Source organism: Xiphophorus hellerii, chromosome 19 (genome assembly GCF_003331165.1).
Source record: "Xiphophorus hellerii strain 12219 chromosome 19, Xiphophorus_hellerii-4.1, whole genome shotgun sequence".
NCBI classification, from domain to species: Eukaryota; Metazoa; Chordata; class Actinopteri; order Cyprinodontiformes; family Poeciliidae; genus Xiphophorus; species Xiphophorus hellerii.
In genome coordinates, this window is record NC_045690.1 from 3,651,954 (window position 1) to 3,673,247 (window position 21,294).

Here is a 21,294-nt window from a genome sequence, read left to right on the forward strand (position 1 = left end):
CTCTCTTTATGTTTGTGACAAAACATTCCTCACAAAACAAAAAAAAAACTGAAGAATGAATCACTGATTTTCATCATGAGCAGTGCTGTGAATTAATTTGATTCCTTTTCAAATCATTACGCTGCAGATATTGTCCAACATGTGAGCGGCTGTCAGGATCCGAGTTTGAAGCAGTGACTCACAGATCAACTGACTCATGTTGGCTTATGTTAACAGGAAATACAACATTTAACAGTCAGAGAAAAAACAGTCTTCAAAGTATGAAACAAATATTTCTCCGGTAGACTGTTTATTGTTTTTCAAAGTAAATCATTTTAAAACCAAAAAACAAGTATTTGAGTCACAGTTCAGAGATGCATTTTCATGTATGGATCCTGTCCTGACAAATTGCATTATTTTCTAAGAAATAACAATTTTTCACATCAAAATTACATACTCTTCCAAACTCAAGTTCTTAGTGATTTTAAATGTAAAATATATGTATACACATATATATGCATATAGTAAATATATAGTAGAAAGAAAGAAACAAACTATCAAGGTCTTTCTGAATTATGTGAAAATTTCAATGATTCAAAGAGTTTTTGTCAAGAGCCAAATTTCTGCAGGTAACAGAGAGCTTTTAAATTCCAGGATAGGGTACCAGTCTGCTAGGTCTCTATGCTAATGTTGCTTTATCTTTGTCATCTTTAGATAAATATTTTCATTTTATGAATTCAGGTTGAAGCCAGAGGCTTTTCTCTGGGATTTTGTTACTTCACACATCGATACCTGATACCCAAGCTTGTCGCAATAAGCAATAAATCAATTAATTACATGATAAATTTAGACAAAATTGACTATTTCTATTTGGACAAGAAACGTTAAATTGAATCCCATTTTAATACAGTTGAAAATTGCTGCAAAAATCCTACCTAGCCCTTTTGAGTGTGTTTCCTGTCTAAGCTGAATGATTAATATATTTTCAAATGCAATTTTGCTTACAGAGATTTTAAAATCCATTTTAAATATTTTAGTTTAGGTTCGTTGTTTATTTATATGGGATATCTGAAATGTTTTCCATTTCCAGTGTTGAATGTTCTTTTGGAAATTAAATTTTTGTCTGTTTCTTTTCAACTCTTAAGTTGAAAAGAGTCTCGAAATGACAATATTATTGTTTATCGCAATCATTTCTGGGACAATTTATCGTCCTGCAGTTGTTGAGTTTTGAAAACTACACCCTGCTCTCCAAAGCTGTCAGTTTTAGTTTTTTGGGGGGGTTTTTGTAGAGCTTATTGGCAAAAATAAGTTTCAGCTTTAATGCAGCTTTGGAGCATGAAGTCACTTGCTTTTCTACTGGCTGCATTCAGTTAGCCAAGAGAAACAAGCATGGCAGCAAACGCATCCAAGTTTAGAGTTTGCTGAATTTAGAGCTGCACTCCTCTGGGGAAACTTCTCTTTATATGCTTGACCTTTCAACCTGATTTTCCACTCCTGAGAGCTGGTCATATCTGCGAGCCTCATCCCAGGGAAAAACGTAGCAAGAGGGGAAAAAGGAGAAAGCAAAGGCTGTGTTGTTGATTTTACAGCTACATCGTTTCCATATGACATTTATTCCCTTTTATCTTGTTTGACACCAACTCAGCGTACTCCAAATGTTCCTAACTGGTTCCAGTTATTGTTGCATAATGGAGACAACAGAGGAGCATTAAAGGGGGGGAGGTAACCATAAATTGTACGACTTTAAAGGCCTGCAGAGGCTGAGGTGCAGTGTGCAGGATGACAATAAAAAATGCCTTCTCTGTCTTTATGAAAACACCAGGACCACCCTGACAGACGCATCCCTTAGCCAGAAGACCTTATTTTAATTCAGGTTATAAATGATCCAAAGAGATAAAAGTTGTGACACATTTTTTCCAGATCTTTGTTTTTAACTCTTAAGAAAATGGCCTACAAGTTGAATCACTTCATGGTCTACAAAAACAGTGACAAAGACTTTCCTGGGAGTAAGATTCCTAAGCAAAGTGTTTTAAGGTTACACACTCACAGCTACCAAGGTGTTTAGAATCAGAGGACAAGAAAACGCTGATTACTGACTCAGCTGAGAAGAATCTACACATTTGCAGAAATAATGGAGCTAAAATGTAGCAAAATTGTCAATTGTTTGGAGCAAAATTGAAGGCAGTTTAAGTATGTTATTAATAAATCAGTCAACAAAAGCAGAAATTAAGTTTTGCCTTGTAAGTATTTACGCTGCTCAAAGTTTTTCACGTTTTGTCAAGTTTGAGCCACAAACTTTAATATGTTTATTGGAATTTTATGAGACAAAGTGACACGAAAAACGGCATAATTATGAAGTAAGAAGAGAATGTGAATTCTTTTATAGGTAAAAATGTGAAAAGTAACGTTCATATTCATTAATCAATAAGAATAGAAATTTATGATTCTACAGAGATGAATCTCAGGTGCAACAGCAGCCTTAAAGATGACCTGTTATACTTCCTTAAACAGGTTAGGGTAGATCAGTGGGCAACAAAAAAACCTGTTCATTACATTTTTTAAATAATGAGATTTTCATTCTGCCCATTGACCTCCTTCCAGAATGCGCCGTTTTAGGGCTTCTGTCACTTTAAATCCAGATAAGTTGCTAAATAAGTTGCTCCTCAACCAGATCGCTGAGAGCTAATCGTTTAACACAGCACTGGCCACGCCCCCAACTGACCAAACCTGCTGGAACTATCCTGGCGATGCTCGGTAACGGGTTGGGTCTTAGCTGGGGTTGCTAGGTAACGGGGAAGTGCCAGTTGAACGAGGCTCAACATTCTGGAGGTTTTTCATTTCAGTTATTATTTTATACATATTTTTGCTATAAATAAGCAACATATATTTTTCACACAATAAAGTCGTTTCAGAAACAAACCACCTGCTGCCACCAGAGGACTTTTAATGGGTTGGAAAGCAACGACGACACTGAAGTTTGTGCTTCTTGTTATTATTATTATTATTATTATTATCTATTTAATATTATTTAATTTTCTTTGGGGTCAATAAGGGAGCCATAACTTTTATTTAAAAAATGTTAAAAGTATTTTTTTTCTCCATATCTGTTCAAATTATCATGCCGTGACAGGTATAAGACAGGTAATCTGTGAAAAAAAAAAGTACGGTATGAGACCGATAATCTGGGAAAAAATTGTTACTCTGCCTTTTCCCAGTGCTAACTATAAACAACCAATCAGAGTCAGGAGGCGGGTCTTAGTGCTGTCAATCATCCTCTCTCCATCCCTCTCTTGCTAAGGCTAGTTAGCATAGAATCCAATGATGACGGGTAACCAGTTTTCCTGTAACGTTAAGTTGTTTCTTTGCCATTAGCACATAAACCAGGCATACATGAGCTTGATTGACAGCGCTAAGACATCTCCTCCTGGCTCTGCTTGGTTGGGAAAAGGTGGAGGTTGTCAATCTTTTTCACAGATTATCTGTCTCATATTATACTGGATATGAATAAACATTTCTTTGTAAAAGTTGCAGCTTTAAAGGGTGTGAATACTTTTTATTTAGCTGAATGTTTTCCATCTACATTTTAATCCAATCTGTGGACAAACTTCAATATTTCAGGAATCCAAACCATTTGACTTCCTGTTAAAGTCATGCACATTAAACTGCCTCAGTGATCTTTGATAAGTAGCCGGAGGGCCGTCGCGTTTGTCTTTATTTACGGTTTACGCTGATGCAGGCTGGACATGATGAAGATGAAGGGGAGCTCAGTGTTTTTAGACGGGGAGCTGCGCTGCTCTTATCTAACACGGATGATATAACGATGATGAGGAGGATGACGACGGTGGTCACAGATGCGCTGGCACACTGACACATAAAGTGTGATTTCTGAATAAGCACATTCTGGTGGGAAAGAGCCACGTTTCATATTTAAATGTGTCTGTTTTGGTTGCTGTCGCTGTGACACTGTGTTGCCTGACTTCCCGGGGCTCAGAGACGCCCAAACTGGTAAAAGTGCATGCATGCGCCATGCGGTCTGCGTCTCACCAGTTTCCCCATGCAACGCTGCTGGCCGACTCCGTTCTCACATTTGTGGTGCAGGCTCATCTTGCAGGCTTTACAGCGCAGGCCATGCTTCGCCGTGTTTCCTGCCAGGAACACCACGTGCTTGGCTGTTGTTCCTGATGCAAACAAAATGGAGGGAAAACAGGTTTAGAAGTAAACCAAAAATCCACTTAAAGCCAGAGAACCTGAAAAAGATTTTTCCAGATGCCCTCAGTGTTCATGTCTGGGTGTGAAAATGTAGTTATGCAGTGGTGAGCACTGAGAGAGCAGAGAGGACTGAAGATGATCTATTCTAATGTTTAACAATGTAAGATTAGCTGCTTTCCCATTACAAATGTGTGAAAAACTTTGTCAATATTCTGCTAATGTCGAAAAAACACATTTTCACAATTGCAGTGACTCCGTGAAATAAGAAACGCAATTTAAAATCACACCTGAATAAGTTTGTTTTTGCGATAAGTCGTTAAAAAACATGCAGCTCCATCATCTTAAAACTACTTCCTGTCGTCTTCTTCGTCATTTCCACCAGTAGAAACATCTGGTTGTTGATCATGTGACTCGTGATGTGAAAAAAGTTTTTCTATTCCAAGTTTGCAACCACCTCATCCCAGCACCAAATATTATTATAAAAAAAAACCCAGAGTTTTTTGAATTTGGTGCATTTCCATAAGAAAATTAACTTTCAAAATGTCAAATTGCACAATTATATGATCACTGGAAACGCAGCTAGGTCTCTGGTTCTGCAGAACTGTTTGCCAGGATTATAGGACTTGCAATTCTGTATCATAAATAGCAAACAATAAAAAGAAAATAGACAAAAAATCCATGTTAAAACTCTATAAAGGTTCAGTAGATTGTTAAAATATTTAAATCTGAAACAATTAATTGGATTAATTGTGATTAATCAATTATTGACAGAATTGTCAACAAATTTAGCAATCAAACAATCGTTAAGTGGAATGCACAGACTTTAAAAAACATCATTTAGATGAAAGGAGAACATACTCACCCAGGTAATTAAGCCAAAACTGTACAAAAATATATACATTTTGCATTTAAAATATAAAAAGTCTTTGTCTGCATGAATGTTTTAGGAAGAACTAAAGTAGCATAACTCTAGCTTCACCTGCTTTTTGGTTTTAATCGACATCCACGGTTTAAAAAAACTAAAGAAAGTAAAAATCTCCATTGGTTTGCAGATGTTTTAGTGGGAGATGGAGCTTCACAGATCACCACAACAACATCAGCAGCGGTGGAAGCTATGCACAAAACCCGCAGCATTTTTCACTTAAAATTAGATCAAGTAATTATGTCCTTTAACGAGCACCTCGTGTTTCACACCCCAGGTCAGCGGATCTTTAATAAAGGAGACCTTTTAGGATTAAGCTGTTAGTCTGTCTCTGAGGAAACTCAGGAACAGGAAGTCAAATATTTTCTCGTTAGGAAACTTTGATGCTGACGTGAGAGAATAAACACCAGAAATGTTCCTTTCTTTGAAGATAAATTCCTCTACTCTGAGCATTTCAAACTTTAAATATGAGCCATAAAATGTGTTTGGGTAAATGGACTGAACTTATATAGCGCTTTTCCAGTCATTTTTGACCACTCAAAGCTTTACACTAGTCACATTCACCCAGTCGCACTCACGCACACATTTATAACACCGATACGCAGATCGGTAGGCAATTTTTGGGGTTAAGTGCCTTGCCCAGAGGCACATCGACATGTGGCAGGAGGAAGCTGGAATCGAACCTACGACCTTCCGATCCAAGACGACTACTCTACCAAAGAGCCACAGTCGCCCCAGGCTTAAGGAGTAGAGCACCTTTAAGCCTTTTGAACAGGAAGTGCACAGGTGAAGACGATTGTGAAGAAACTGCAATCTTTAGGGCTGAAACGAGAAATCAATCAATCACGATTAATCAGATTATCTAAATTAATCATGATTAATTAATTACTAATTGTCTGTTTTATTTGTTTCAGTGTACAGCACATTGGCCAATAATGTTGTTTTAAAGTAAACTGTAAATAAATTTGTATTGTCCTGAAAGAAACATCAACTAATTTCGAATTTATTAGTTAATTGGATCATATAGACTCAAAGCAGAATCTATTCAGAGCAGTAATTAAGCTAAAGTTGTACGAAATAAACACATATACTATGTTGCATATGTGGAAGCCGGAGTACCTGGGGAGAACCCACCATGCACAGGGAGAACACGCAAACTTCGTGCAGAAAGACCCTGGACCGGGAATCGAACCCAGGACCTTCTTGCTGCAAGGCAACAGTGCTATCCACTGCGCCACTGTGCAGCCTAATTTGGTTAATATGATAATTAATTCCACAAATGAAATATAAAACATTGAAAACTTTCTATTTAAAGGCTCATTGAAGGCTGTTTTCAGAGTGGTTTACATGTTGATTAAAGGGCCACATTTACATGTCTCTCTACCTTTTCACTGCTTGTATTATGCAGTCATGTGTTCCTGACATAAGGCCCATCAATATTCATGGATTACAAGGATATCTGCTGCCAGAGAGCTTGGACTATCTGGCGAGGGAAGGACAGATGGAGGGACTGGACTCAGTGAACACAGACGGACTTTGCTCAGGTTGGGCTGAATAATCTGTGTCAGATTGAGCTGCAGTTCTCTCATGTATTTATCAAATGTCTTCTGTTAGAAAGCAAATATAAAGCTGAGAGAAAAAACCACTCAGCTGTTTTTGGCAATAGGTTAATGTTTTCTGGTGTCTGGAAAATGAGCAAACCTCCGGAATGTAACGTCACAAATCCGCAGGCACCGTTACCTAGCAACCTAAGCAGAGTTCCAGAACGTTTGGTCAGGTGGTTTTATCGCTGTATAATGGCTGCTGGAAAAAACTAGTGTTTTGTTGTTGACTTAACATCTGGAAACCACTTGCTGCATTTCTGCTGGTTTTACAGAAGGATGCCACTTCTGCTTTTCAAAGATGTACTGCTTGTATAATTGTGCATCTTCTTGCAGCCATTTTCACGTGCGTAGGTCTGTCACACTAACAAATTTTGCTGGATAATAAATTGTACCATGAGTTATTGCGATAGACATTATTACTGTTGTTTTGAGTCCATTTGCAAGCAATATAATGGTAATAATGACATAGTAATGCAAGAACACATTCTCAAAGATCAATGAATTTTAAGTTCTAATGAACATTTAACACTAGAACTGAAAGACATTTTAATATCCATCATAAATAACAGAAACAACAAATAAAATTAATTATAAAGTCTCCTTAAACAAAATTGTCCTTCAAAAAAGGGCTAGTTTGTCCTCCAGTTTTTGGTAGAAAAGAAAGAGAAAAACGATAAATCATACAAATAGAAATCATTGAATTAGTTTTAATTATCATGCGATTAATTGATTAATTTTGCTAGTTTCGGCAATAAGTACTACAGTAAATATCACTGATATTTACTTTAGTATTAGTACAGAGGTGGGTAGAGTACTCAAAAATCGTAATCCAGTAATAGTTGCAATGTACTTATATTGTTTAAGTTAGGAACGAGGCGAGAGGTCGCTTGTTTACTGTTGTCATAGCAACTCCTTAACAACATGGCTGTCAGTCACAAAGTTCATGGATGTAAAGGCAGAAGACTAAAATCACAGCTTAGTCCAAAAAATGTAATGAAAATGTTTTGTTGTTGCCTATTAACCTATGCTAACCTGTTTAAGAAGAATAATAGTTTTCCTTCATCCGCTGCTCTCAGGTCTCTGAAACATGGATCACGTCAGCAGAGGGCGGCGTTCGAACCATACCTACTATCATGTGGTTGCAGACGTCGCAGAACGTGGGCTTCTTGAAGATGTGCTCCATGAAGCAGTGGCCCGCCGAGTCCACCTGCAGCGGGTTGCGCGCCTGCGAGCGCGACGTTGGCGGCGGGGCGCAGGGGATGGCGGGCGGGACCGGAGGGATGGGCAGGCTGGTGGTGTGCGGCGGGGCCATCCCGATGTTGCAGAGATGGCCCGTGCTGCTGCTCACATCCGAGAGGAGCTCCGTCTTGTTCTCGCTGCTGTTCCGGAAGAAGTTGTCGGCGCTCTTGCTGCGGATGCTCTTCGTCTTGAAGGAAAGCGAGCGTTTGAGTCTCTGCAGCTGGAAGACGAGAGAAGATGAAAATGTAGAGCAGGTTTGTTTTAATAAACGACCCCAATAGGGACTGTATTTCCAGTAACCAGATAATGGTCATGCTTGTTACTGGTTTTCTTATCTGTTGACTTTATGGTGTCTTTTCTGACTACATGTTTTTGTGTTTTTATGAAGTAAAGCACTTTGAACTGCCTTGCTGCTGAAATGTACTAAACAAATAAACTCCCCTGATTGATGATTGCTCAATTTGACATTTTGAAAATAAATTTGCTTATTTACACTGCAAAAACACAAAATGTTATCAAATAATTTTGGTCTAGTTTCTAGAGCAATCATCTTATTCCTGCTCTTTCTGTAAAGCTGCCTTCAGGAAGTTATTATAACAAGGCTCATTTATTAACCCTTTAACCAAAATTTTATCAGCATTTCACTGAGAAGTAAGAATAATGACCTCAGCAGGTGCGTGGTTCAGCCAGGTGTTTGCTAATTGCTGCTGGCTAGTCTAAAGGAGCTGCTCTACGAGGCAGGAGCTGCAGCTCTGAGGAGGAGCGTTTGCCATGGAAGGCGGGGCTACGTCCACCCAGACGTAGCCCCGCCTTTTGCCTTTAAATTTCCATGGCAACCATTTCTATGGTTGCCATGGAACCATAGAAATGCATGAAAGAATCAAATCTACACTCCAGACTTGTTTCTGATGGGGGAATAAAATTCTAACATGTTAAGCTAAAACAAAAGTCTATCTTACACAATACTACCCCTTTTAGACATTTTAAGGTCTGAATTTAAAACAACTGCAGTTATTTTAATTGTATTTATTTAGACTTTATAGTTGGTGTTTAGGTATTGTTAAAAATGTCTTCCAATGGCAAATAATTAGCAAGGCATATATTAAATTTCCTGTCAACTTTAAAAAATTTTTAACTAAAAAACACAGTTTGTGGGCATTTATGGGATGGTTTATAAGCAGATTTATTTTGTTAATGTCCATCTGAGAATCTGTGGCAAGACTTGAAAACTAAAGTTCCCAGATGCTCCTCTTGAGCTTCAGCTGCTTCAAAAAGAAAAATTGGCCATTTTTTGTTCTCTAGATTTGCAAATCTGGTGGAGATGCCCCAAAAGTCTCTAATCACAGTGAAAGACTGTTGGAAAACAAATGCAAAAAGCACTGTGGTTTCACTGCAACAAAATGGGCAGAAGTTCAAGGGGTGTGAACACCTTTGCAGGGCACTGTGCGCGTTGTCTTCTGCGTACAGATGCAGTTTATCCAAAACACGAAGGCTGAAACTGCGGAGCTGCTAGCTGAATTAACACATTGTGCACACGCTGGTTTTGCTTGTCATTTTTCCTGAACACGGCTGTGCAAATCGTTCTGAGTCACTGCAGATGGGCCATAGTGAATCAATTCTCTGGGTCACTCTGGAAACAATCAATTTACAGCCTTTCTCTACCATTACCACCCACACACACACTTTCACAAACAAACATAAATCTACAACAGAAATACCTCCATGTTACATTAAATTACTTCGAAAAATAAACCTCATTTACAGAAAAGCTGGGAAGTTTTCTGAAATCCTTCAAAATCTTAAAGCGGTTTCAGTCCTGCTAGCATTGCTGTCGTATTTATAAAATAAATATAAATAAATGTAGAATTTGGTGCCAGTAAGGACAGGCAAATGTCACATTTGAGGCATGAAAAGAAACTCATCATTTTGCATATCAGCTGATAAAAACTGTAAATAATATTTCTGTGTCAGTCCACAGACCAAAGCAACAAGCTAACATTGCATTAGTGTTACCTTTGAGAAGCTAAGAAATGACGCAAGATTACAAAATCTTATTTATGGTCTAATTTCTAGATAAAATATCTTAGTACACTTGAATTGAGACAAAACCAAATTAAAAGTAAGTTTTAGAAAATTATAGGAGTTTGTTTTAAGTCAGTAATTCTTTAACACTGATGAAAAACTTCTAGCTTCATTGGCAGATTATTTCCACTTTTAATAAGATATTTTTAAATTGTTAAAAGTTAAATAATCTGCCAATGAAACTTGTACTTTTTCATCAATATTAAAGAATTATCAACTTAACACAAAAACTCCAAAATCTTGCTGACAACTTACTTTGTCTTAATTCAAATGCATAAGATATTTTCACTAGAAACTGGATCAAAAATATTTGGTAAGATCTTTTTTTTTTTTTTTTTTTTGCAGTGAACTGATGTTTGCGTGGATAAATCTGCATTTATTTTTGATTTTCAAACTTTTCTATGTTCCAGACGTGACAAAGGAAATACAGGCAAGTGAAAAAGCCAAGCATTGGGGTTTGTTTGTGGCTGTTGAGCTGATGCAGAAGCAAATGTTGCGGTTTTTGAGCGTTTTATGCCACCAGCTGTCAGAAATGTAGGGTTGGACAATAAATTAATAACAATAAATATTGTGATAGACACATGATCAATATTAACAGATAATAAATCTGATAGAATATTCAACATATATTCACTGAACTCTCTTATAGAACCAAACAACCAAATTGGTGGAATCAACTAACTCATTCTTTGGTTACCTAGCAACATCCATCCATCCATCCATCCATCCATTTTCTGTTCACCCTTTGTCCCTAATGGGGTAGGGAGGGTTGCTGGTGCCTATCTCCAGCTACGTTCCGGGCGAGAGGCGGGGTCACCCTGGACAGGTCACCAGTCTGTCGCAGGGCAACACAGAAACAGACAAGACACACAACCATACACACACACACACACACACACTCACACCTAGGGATAATTTGGAGAGAGCAATTTACCTGACAGTCATGTTTTTGGACTGTGGGAGGAAGCCGGAGTACCCGGAGAGAACCCACGCATGCACAGGGAGAACATGCAAACTCCATGCAGAAAGACCCCGGCCGGGAATCGAACCCAGGACCTTCTTGCTGCAAGGCAACAGCGCTACCAACTGTGCAGCCCCCTAGCAACATTATGTTGATAAAAACTGTAAACAATATTTCTGTGAGAGTCCACAGACCAAAGCAACAAGCTAACATTGCGTTAGTGTTACCTTTGAGAAGCTAAAGGTAACACTTTCTCAAAACTAAGCAGTTTTGCACAGTAGCAGTTTCATGTTTCGCTACAGTGCCTCATAACTGCTTAAAAATAAAAAACTACTGTGTAGAGTGAAAACTGCTGCTAAAACAGTAAAAGTTTTTCAGTATTTTGGATATTTAAAAACAAAAAACGGACAAGATTTAAGAATATTGACTGATATGAAACGCTTGTGATGCGATACCAGCTCTAGAGATTCAGTTTCAGTGATTTCCAATCAAATATTTAATTTAATATCATTATTATAAATGCATTAAAATATGTAGTTAAAAATGTAATCATAAGCATGATGCTTCCACCACCGTGTTTCACTCAGGAAAGGGTGAGTTCAAAGTGATTAGTGTTAGTTTTTAGCCAAACGTTTAATAAACTAAGAAATCATTTTTACAACTTTCTCCCTGCCAGACACAATAAATAAACATTTGTGCTGTTTGTGGTTTTGTTGGGACAAAATGTGAAGAATTTTTTGTGACTGTCACCTGGGCAACACGGCTTAAAAATAAATCTCAGATTTTTTCTATACCACAGCTAGTTTTTTGTTTTTTTTAACGCTTTCCTTACAAAAAAAATAAATGACAAATGTTGAAAAAATATTTTTAAAAAGTCAATTTTATTTCCATCAATCCTTCTGGAAATTTTATGCTAACGTATTATTATTATTGTTTTATTACAAGAATATAGTTCGTAACATTAGCAAAAAAAACCACACACACAATTTTACCAGATAAACATTATAAAATTACAAGAAGTTGTTTGAATGAGAATAAAACTTTAATAGAGTTATCTTGATCTGATTCAGTTCATGTGTTTCTTCTAAATAAACACATTTCAAATTAATGCAATCAGAGCTAAAAAACAAAATCCTTAAAAAAAAACAAACAGAAAAATCGTTTTGCGACGCTTTTCTTGCTGCATATTTTGATTTTTTATTCAATTTAAACGCTAATTTTCTTTCATTTTGAAAACTTCCCGACCTTTCTGGTGATGCAGTTGGTAGAGCAACCATTATTTGTGTAATTTTATCAGCCGTCTTCTTTTTGCTGCTGCAACGAATAGAGCGGTGAGGGAAATGCGTGCATGCAGCTCATGCATCAGGTTTATGGGACCCATCATAAAGCAGGGAGGCTTAAACAAACCGCAGCTACTACTCACTGCTAAAGATTAAAATCTTAATCACATGCAGAAGAAGAAGAAGTGCCAGCTATAAGTATGGGTGATGATGGATTTAACTGGATTCCTTAAAGTGATTTTACTTTGAAAGCACTAAAAGTTAATAATGTGAAAAAGGTTTTATCTATATATGTGCATGCAGGTATGCGTTTATATAATGAAGGCCTAAAATCAGCTGAGTTTACACAGGAGTGGAGGCTCACCTTGCGCTTCTGATGCTCAGGTCTCACAGTATTCTTAAAAGGAGGAATGAAAACACAGACACAGCTTTACTACTAGGGAACTTTTCTACTTTTTCTATCAAGAAAACATCCGGTGTGGCCCTGCAGCTCGTTTTAACTCAGATTTAAACTGACTGTCAGCACAGGTGAAGATAAACTAGACCAGCTTTACTGACATTTAGAGCGAGAGCAGGCCTGCTGGGTCCTGTGTGGGAGTTTTTGGGACAGGAGAGGAGAAGAGAAGAGCGGACGACTACAGTCCAATAATGTGCTGCTAATTGTAGGAGGCCGGCCAACATGTGACCCACATAGACAACGCCAGAGGCAGCTATAAATCTCTGCTGCTCAGCTTCCATCAGGAACAAGCAGAAAGTGCAAAACTGCTTTAGGTTAGGCACAATTATCAGAGCCAAAATTAACCACCTTTTACTCTAATTTAATCAGGAAACTCCTTATAACTTGTTGATTCAATAAAACATAATGCAAAAAACAATAATTATAGAAAGTAAGATAATAAAACACAAAGTTATAGGGATTTAAAATGAGTTTTATAATTTATCTGGCTCACTCTTACAGTGTAAAAAAACAAGATTTTACCAAGTATTTACGTCTAGTCTCTAGTGTAAATATCTAAGAACACTTGAAAAAAGAAAAATTAACTTTTCAGACTTAAAGTCCATATGATTCCTCAATATTGATGAAAAAGTTCTTGTTCCACTGGGAAATTATTTCACTTATAGCAAAACATTTTTCCACGCGTCACAAGTGAAATAATTTGTAGTTTTTCCATCAATATTAAGAAATGATTTAGTCAAAATAAGCTCCTATATCTTGCTGAAAGGTCATCTACAAGTCAGTTTAGTTTTATTCCAAGTGTATTAAGATATTTCCACTTGAAACTAGACTAAAAATACTTGGTAAGATTTTGTGATTTTGCAGTGTAGAGATGCAAGTTATCAATTAATCAGTTAATCTAAAGTTGATTGATTTTAGATTAATTGATAAGCAGCCATTTTCTCTTGTACCTAAAGGACCGACCGTCTTCTAACATAAAGAGATAATTTTTTCATAATATGCTGAATTTAACAAAACATCATTAAATTTTAGCATTATTTTGTCAGCTGTATAAGAAAACTGACTGACTAAACAGAATAATAAAAAATATAAAATATAACTAAATGGGAACTTCTTAAGTTGCTGAATAAAAAAATAAAAGGTGAAAATAATAAAATATGTGAAACACAAATAATTACTGTTTGTGGTGTTGAAGCTTTTCTCCATGGCGCTGAGCTTCGTAGCAACCCGGTATTTTTTAAATGAGAAGTTGAAACCGCTCCGACACGCAGCTCGGCTGGATGAACCGCGAGTTCAGGTGAAATTTGAGGAGCTTGTCGAGTGTTTATATTTTTAAACAGAATTGCATAATGTGCATTTTGAGCGCCAAACCGGACTGTGTTTGGACCGTTACTCTTCAGCCCTAGAATGGCCGTCCGCCATTTCTGTTTCTCTTCTTCTTCTTCTTTTTTGTTTTATGGCGGTTGGCAAACAACTGTCAGGTGCATTACCGCCACCTTCTGGACTGGAGTATGAACCAGATGCCTAAACCCTATAATCTCCCTATTAGACCTGTTTTTCTAAGAAACCTAAATACGGAATTAAAAACCACATCTCCAGAAGATTTTTGTAGCAGATCTCTAATATTTAATTTAACTTTATTCCTATTTAACTCTTCTACTAATTCCTCTCTTTCTAGATTATATTTATTACATTCCATAAAAATATGTACAACTGTTTCCAACTTTCCACAAAAATTACATAACCCCGTACTATGTTTATTTATTATTTTCAAAGTACTATTTAGCCCTACATGTCCAAATCTTAACCTAGATATAATATCTTCCTCTTGTTTATTCCTATTTTCCTTTCTACACTCCCCCACTTTTTTTTGAATACTATAATAAAACCTTGCCTTCTTTTCACCCTCCCATTGTTCCTGCCACTTCTTCTTGTAATATATTTTACTTATACTCTTTATCTCACTTTTACTATACTTAACTTTCAATTCAATTTCACTTCTCTTACTCGCACTCTTTGCAAATGTATCTGCTAATTCGTTTCCAATTATTCCAATATGCGCCGGAATCCAAATAAATTTGACAGTAGATCTATGTATCCCCATTTTATGTATTGATTTATTTATATCTATCAATATGTCTTGTCTTGCTTCCGACTCTTGTTCCATAATACTTATTAATGCACTACTTGAATCAGAACAAATTAACACTTTCTTGTCATTTAATTCTTCACTCCATTTTAACGCCATTGAAATAGCCAGTAACTCTCCTGTGTATACATTCAAACTATCCGTTAATCTTTTATTTTCCATGATGTTTAAATCTGGAATTATAAATGCTATCCCTACTCTATCATTTACCATTTTTGATGCATCTGTATATATTTGTAAGTATTCTCCATATTCCCTTCTTATGTATCTTTCCACCTCTCCTTCTACTGTCTGTCTTCCTTCTTCCAACAATGTTAAATCAACTTATTTCTGTTTCTCAATCGCTGGCTCCGCTTAAGGGTGACCAGCGGCGCCCCCTGCTGGATGGCGGCCAAACTACAACTCTAAATGAAGGTCAAAGTGGCCGTTATCAATTAATGAGAAGTTGCCGCTGCTCCATCAACTTCTCAGCTGAATTAAACTTAAGGTGAAACTTAAGGAACTTGTGAGTGTTTACATTTCAAACCTGAACCGCAGGAAGTGCATTTTGCCTCCCAAACCGGATTCTGTTTGGACCGTTTCTCCTTTCCGTTCTGGTTTAGCCGCCAACTTTGCTCTTGTATCAACGGCTCCGATTAAGGATGACCAGCCCAAACACTGGAAGAAGGTCTAACGTTATTAGTTAATCTATTGGAACTAATTTTAACATAATAAACCATTAATTGACAATTACTAGAACTATGAAGGGGGTTCTTTTTGAAATGAATCAGTGTTTTTCTAACCTCTAACCTCAAGCATGCACACACCCACACTGTCATGATTTATTAAAAAGAGATGAAGTTCATTAACGTTCACCCTGCTGCTTTCTCAAAAGTGAAACAAGCAGGTGCTGCTATTTAAAAGCACCGACTAGCAGATCATTAATAGGTCTGTCACATAACACATTTTACTAGTTGATAAATTGTCCAAGAAATTATTTGATTGTTCTAACAATTAATTGATTAATTAGAAAAATGGCGCATTCTGCAGATTTTTCATTTAACACCTTAAGCTTATTTTATACAATATTTAAAAACATGTTTAAAAGTGCTAATAAACAATTACATTTCTTTTTCTAAAAAAGAAAAAAAGTCTAAATGCAATAACATTAATGCTAATAACGTAATGCTAATTCCCTTAGGGTATACGTGCAAATTTGTCGGATGCATCTGCAGCTAAAAACAAACAAAATAAATGCTTACTTACACCTTTTCTGTATTACTTAACATCAGTGCAGTGAAGAGCTAATATATTAAATACGTTTTCAATTAACAAATTAATAATTGCATAGGAGAATTGTATATAATTTGAACCAGGTGAAGCTAAAACTATGTCACTTGAGGACTTCTGGGTGGAACACATTTACATACAAATAATTTATTTATTTATTTTATCTTAAATGCAAAGCGTGCAAGTTTTTTTGTACAGTTTTAGCTTAATTACTGGTCTGAGTATGTTGTTCTTTCAGCAAATTGTCGTTTTGTCTGTTTAATAGTCCAATGATCAATCATTACTAAGTTAGTTGACGATTATTCCAGTAATAAATTAATCACGAATAATCCAATTAATCTTTTCATCCCTACATTTTAGAGATAAATTCCTCTGACGGGTGGAGCTTGACCCAAACTGGGGCATCAACAGGACAATGACAACAAACACAGACAGGAATCTATAACAGAACAGCTGCAAAGAAACAACCAAAATGCTGCAACAGTCCAATTAAAGTCTAGACTTTAAGCTGATGGAAACTTAAAAGTCCATCATCTTGGACTTTAATGTTGGAATAAAGGGTCATTCACATTTCTGTGATATGAGCAATCCAAACAGAGAACTGCTAAAGAGAGATTTTACTTCTAAAAGTGCAGTTATGCACTCTCCATTTCGGCTCCATATGTGGTTAATAAACAATATCAGCGCGGAATCGGTTGTTTGCTCTCTTAAATTCAGATTTAATTAAAAATAATCTGATTTAAAACCATTTTTTACGCCAGGTTGGTGCATTTTCATCTGGTTCTCTAGTAAATAATAACATTTCTGATTATTATTCACCGATATGTAAGTTATTATGTCTCTGTCAGGGTGAAACTGTAAATATCCTAACATAATCACTCTGATTGGTTTTAAAACTACTTTGAAATTACTGTTGCTGTTTAGTTGATCGCAGCTGAACTGATTTGACAGAAGTTTCTTGTTTCTAAGACTTGCATCCTGTTAAAACTCGAGTGTCGGTTAGGAAATAGTGTGATTTCCAGGGCAGACCTTGGTTTCCTGCTGGCTGGCGCTCATCGTCGGGGATTTTGGAGCTTCATCCTGGTCCTGCTCGTCCTCTTTGCCTCCGCTGTCGTCCTGAACTGCGTTCGCCGGTGGGATCATCCTCTCTTTCTGTGTGCTCTGTTTGAAAAAACGCTGCTGCCCTTCAGAGTGGAAAGCTCGTTTCCACTCCCCCAACCCGAAACAGTCACAGCGAAGTCACCCAGAACCGAGTGACACAGGAGGAGGAAGAAAGAAACATCCGAGAGGAAATAAGCAGATGCGGACGGAAAGAGGAGGTTTCCGAACTAAACTGCGTCCCGCTTCGGCTCCAGCTGCGTGGCGTGGCGTCGTGCGTAAACCTCCCAAGACGTTTCCAAGAACACGCTGCGCGCTTTGCGCCTCGCAGCGCCCGAACCGGCGGCTTTAAGGGAAGATCCTGACGGGGAAGGAGGAGAAACGCGACGTCGTCACTGCGTGTTGTCAAAATTTAGACTTCCAGAACACGGAGGCAACACGCCCACTAGTATAAACGTGGGCAGCCCACTGCACGCGTGGCTCTTGTTTCTGGAGCAAGCTCGTTACTTAATACACTTTAACTTTCACAGGTTTTCACCATGACTTTAGTTCTGGTTACATTAACTTCCCCACGGATCATCTTGTCCTTCATGGCAGGAGAATCTTTAAGATGATTTATCTTTATGGTCAAAACTTCTTTTTTTTAGGTCTGCAGCTTCTTCTCAGTGTTGGAGGTGGCTAATGTGCACAGTTTAAAACAAATAAATAACTTGACAGTCATGTTTTTGTACTAGAAGGCAGAGTACCCAGAAAAAAACAATCCTTTCACAAGGAGAACATAGCAAACTGAAACGAATTAATCGGGTCAATCATGAATCAATTATGGAAATAACCATCAACTAATTAAGTGCCATTTTAAAGCTCAATCAAAGTAACCATGTTACCTTCAGTTGTTATAAAAATGCAATATATACGTATCTTTTACTTCCTGATTTAATGCCAAGAAATTGAGCCTCTGTCTCTTTAAAAACTTTGCCTTCAGGAAGTCGTCACAATATGACAACAACAATTTTACCAGCATTTCACTGAGAAGTAGCTCCTATAGTGATCTCAGTAGATGCTGCAGTGCCACCAGGTGTTCGCTAACTGCTGCTGGCTAGTCTGAAGGAGTTGAGTGGGCGAAGGGCTGCTCTGTGAGGTGGAAGTGGACTTCAGTGCAGGGCATTCTGGGTAAATACAACCAAAACAAGCACGCTAGCTTCGCGCTAGCAGGAAAGAAATCAGACGCTACCTTTTTTGTTAGCATTTTTCCGAAGAAGGAAGTTGCTCTCAATAGGCTTCTTCGGTTTCCTTTGGTGTTTTTTAATGCAGCGCCCCCACAGGTGAGGAGCGGAACAGGTTTTTCAGATAGTCTGGTTGGTTTGACTCAGTGCAGTATGAAAACGAACCGCAGCAGCTGAAAATGTAACAAATGTAGCTGTTTTGGTCCCAAATTGAATCAAATCTACTGGACTATCAGGTGTGAAAACACCCTGAAAGTGAACGTCAGTGTAGTTTCTATATCCAGAGCTCAAAGCTGAAAGTGTTAGCAATAACCACAGGCACACACACACACACACGCACCCACACACACACCCACACACCACACACACACACACACACGCACACACACACACACACCCACACACACACAAGTCTGTCCCAGTATGACTTACATTAATGGATGAATGGATTCCCCAAGAACCAGGGCTAATTAGCTAACTTATTATGAGCCTCCCCTGGAACGTCTATGCAGGATGCAACAAAGTAATGAGGAAGGAAGAAATATATAGAATATATATACATATACGTACGTGGGTGTGTGTGAGTGTGTGTATCTAGGCTCATCTAGCTGATGTGTCAGAGAAACGCTTCACTCTTGAGGAATTAACCTTATTAAATGACTTTCAAAGACAATACATTATGGTTAAACTGATTAACTATCACCCTGTGAAGCATTTTACTGGTGAAACATTTTGCTAATAATCAGAAATCCCTGATGTTCGCCCAAAATAAACCATCACCCTGTAAGAGGTGAACTAAAAATACTGAGGGGTATCCTGGCGAGTCGATGCCAGGAACATGAGCGGTGAATGTTCTTGTTTCTTGTGTTATTATGATTTTAGTGTCTTAATTTTTTTACATTTTTCTTGTACAACTTTATTCTTGTATTTTGTTTCCTTAATGTGGCTCTGTAGTACTTTGTAGTGTTCCTTTAAATATTTTTTTTAAATAAAGTTGTGAAATTGTCCTTTAACTACCAACTCTCCCAAACTCTCACACAACTTGCTCTTCTGAGTGGTTGAGCCTAAAAACCTAAAGTAACAATACTAACAAATTAAAATCACACATTTTTGTTTGTTTTGTTTTTAGGATTATTTTTCATTTTAATTCGTTTTAAGTGTATCTGGTGAAATAAATCTAGTCTTTTCTTGGATTGCGGCCGCAGATGATCTTTCCAAGAGCCTCTGATGGCCCCCGGGCCGCACTTTGGACACCGCTGGTTTAAACCAAACTGCACAGTAGAAGCAGGAGGTCATAAATATTCATACCTCCTTGTCCTGTGAAAGGCAGAGATTTTAACGGCAGGTTGTTGAACTCTGCCTCGTCTTTCAGAGCTGATTCATGAATCCTCTGCACCTCTCACAGTTCTGAGGTGTTAATTTCATCTGACTGGGATGTTGAACATTCTGTCAGCTTCTCTCGTTTGATGCTAACGTGTTGGTGCTAATTTTTTATATTTGCTGTTAGGTGCTGGGTTTAATTTATTAACTCTTTGCTGGCAGTCCAGATGCTCATTTTTAAAGATTAACGGAGTTCAGTCAGGGTTAAAGGACAACAAAAGCTAAGAAATTATCAATTTTGACTTCTAATAAAACCTACATTGTGATTTTTTGTGTTAAACCAAAATTACAAACCATTTTCTCTAGATCAAGAATCCCTCTCAACTTAAAGCCCATCTGTTCCCTCATTAATCATTCATTGATGACACACTAATAACAAAAAAGGCTCTGTTTAAGAGCATAATGTTACACTTAGTAATAAAAATTTAAATAAAATGCATTTCTAAAAGGTCACAGCACTGTTTTGGTTGGGTTGGAGTATCTTTTTAAAAAAATATTCAGAAGTATATTTTACAAAACAACACTAGCCTGAGGAAGAAACGATGATTTTAGATTGTCTTGCTGGAAATGTGTAAACGTTTTCATGTTTTCTCATTTCACAGATACAAACTTTAATGTATTTTATTGAGTTTTTGAGGGTAAGAGCTACAGCCTGTGGGGATTTAAACATTCATACATTCGTTCATGTTTTGTCATAAAAAAATGTATTTCAATGTATTTTACAGACGTTAATTTTATCCGACTGGGATGTTGAGCGTTCTGTTAGCTTACCTGGTTTGATGCTAATTTTTAATATTTATTAGGTGTTGAGTTTCTGTTATCAACTCTGCTGGCATCCAGCTGTTTATACAGTTAATCCTAAAGAATCAGTCAGTATTGAAGTGGTGAGCACACTTAGTCAGTAGTGCTTTAGCATGTTTGCTAACTTTGAAAACATTTACCCCACTTAGCTTTGCCTAATTGGGGCAAATTAGGTGCTTTAACTTTTGTTAAATATCAAATTAGTGTAGCACTTCAGCATTAGTGGAGTTAATGTTTATGATACTTTAGGGTTAGCGCTGCTAGCTCTTTAGCTAGTGGTGCTCACCACTGGTATCAAGGGACAACCAAAGCTGAGAGTAACCAATCATTGAGTGAAATTCGAGGAAAACAATATTTACATTGACCGTTCCCAGAATAAAACTTTTCTGTTGTAATGAACTTAACAGTAAAATTTGGAAGTATTATAGGAGCTGTGCTGAATTACAAACTGTTTTCTGTAGAGCGGCGGTTTTCAAAGTGTGAGGCGCGCCTCCCCTAGGGGGCGCCAGAGCACTTTAGGGGAGGCGCGGTGTGAGGGAAAAAATAAACCGGAAAAGAAGCTATCTGCTTGCTGTCTTGCGCATAGCGTGCGTAATTGTTTTTTCCTTTGTATGCCTCCGCTCTTTCATACAGCACGCTCT

At 37.5% G+C, this 21,294-nt stretch overlaps 1 protein-coding gene across 5 annotated transcripts in view; it reads right to left on the reverse strand.

Annotated features, from left to right (window-relative positions):
- Window positions 1-17,619, reverse strand: part of stac (SH3 and cysteine rich domain) — a 35,838-nt gene extending 18,219 nt beyond the window's left edge. The window contains exons 1-4 of one of the 5 annotated variants that reach the window (XM_032547805.1): window positions 17,181-17,615; window positions 12,641-12,673; window positions 7,840-8,173; window positions 4,024-4,157 (exon numbers count right to left, since the gene is read on the reverse strand). In XM_032547805.1, the coding sequence (XP_032403696.1) occupies window positions 4,024-4,157; window positions 7,840-8,173; window positions 12,641-12,673; window positions 17,181-17,294 (615 nt within the window). In that variant the 5' untranslated portion in view covers window positions 17,295-17,615. Of the gene's footprint in view, window positions 1-4,023; window positions 4,158-7,839; window positions 8,174-10,732; window positions 10,782-12,640; window positions 12,674-17,180 lie in introns of those variants that run through there. The other 4 variants (XM_032547808.1, XM_032547809.1, XM_032547806.1 and 1 more) reach the window with 4 other exon arrangements.
- Window positions 17,620-21,294: the final 3,675 nt, after the last annotated feature.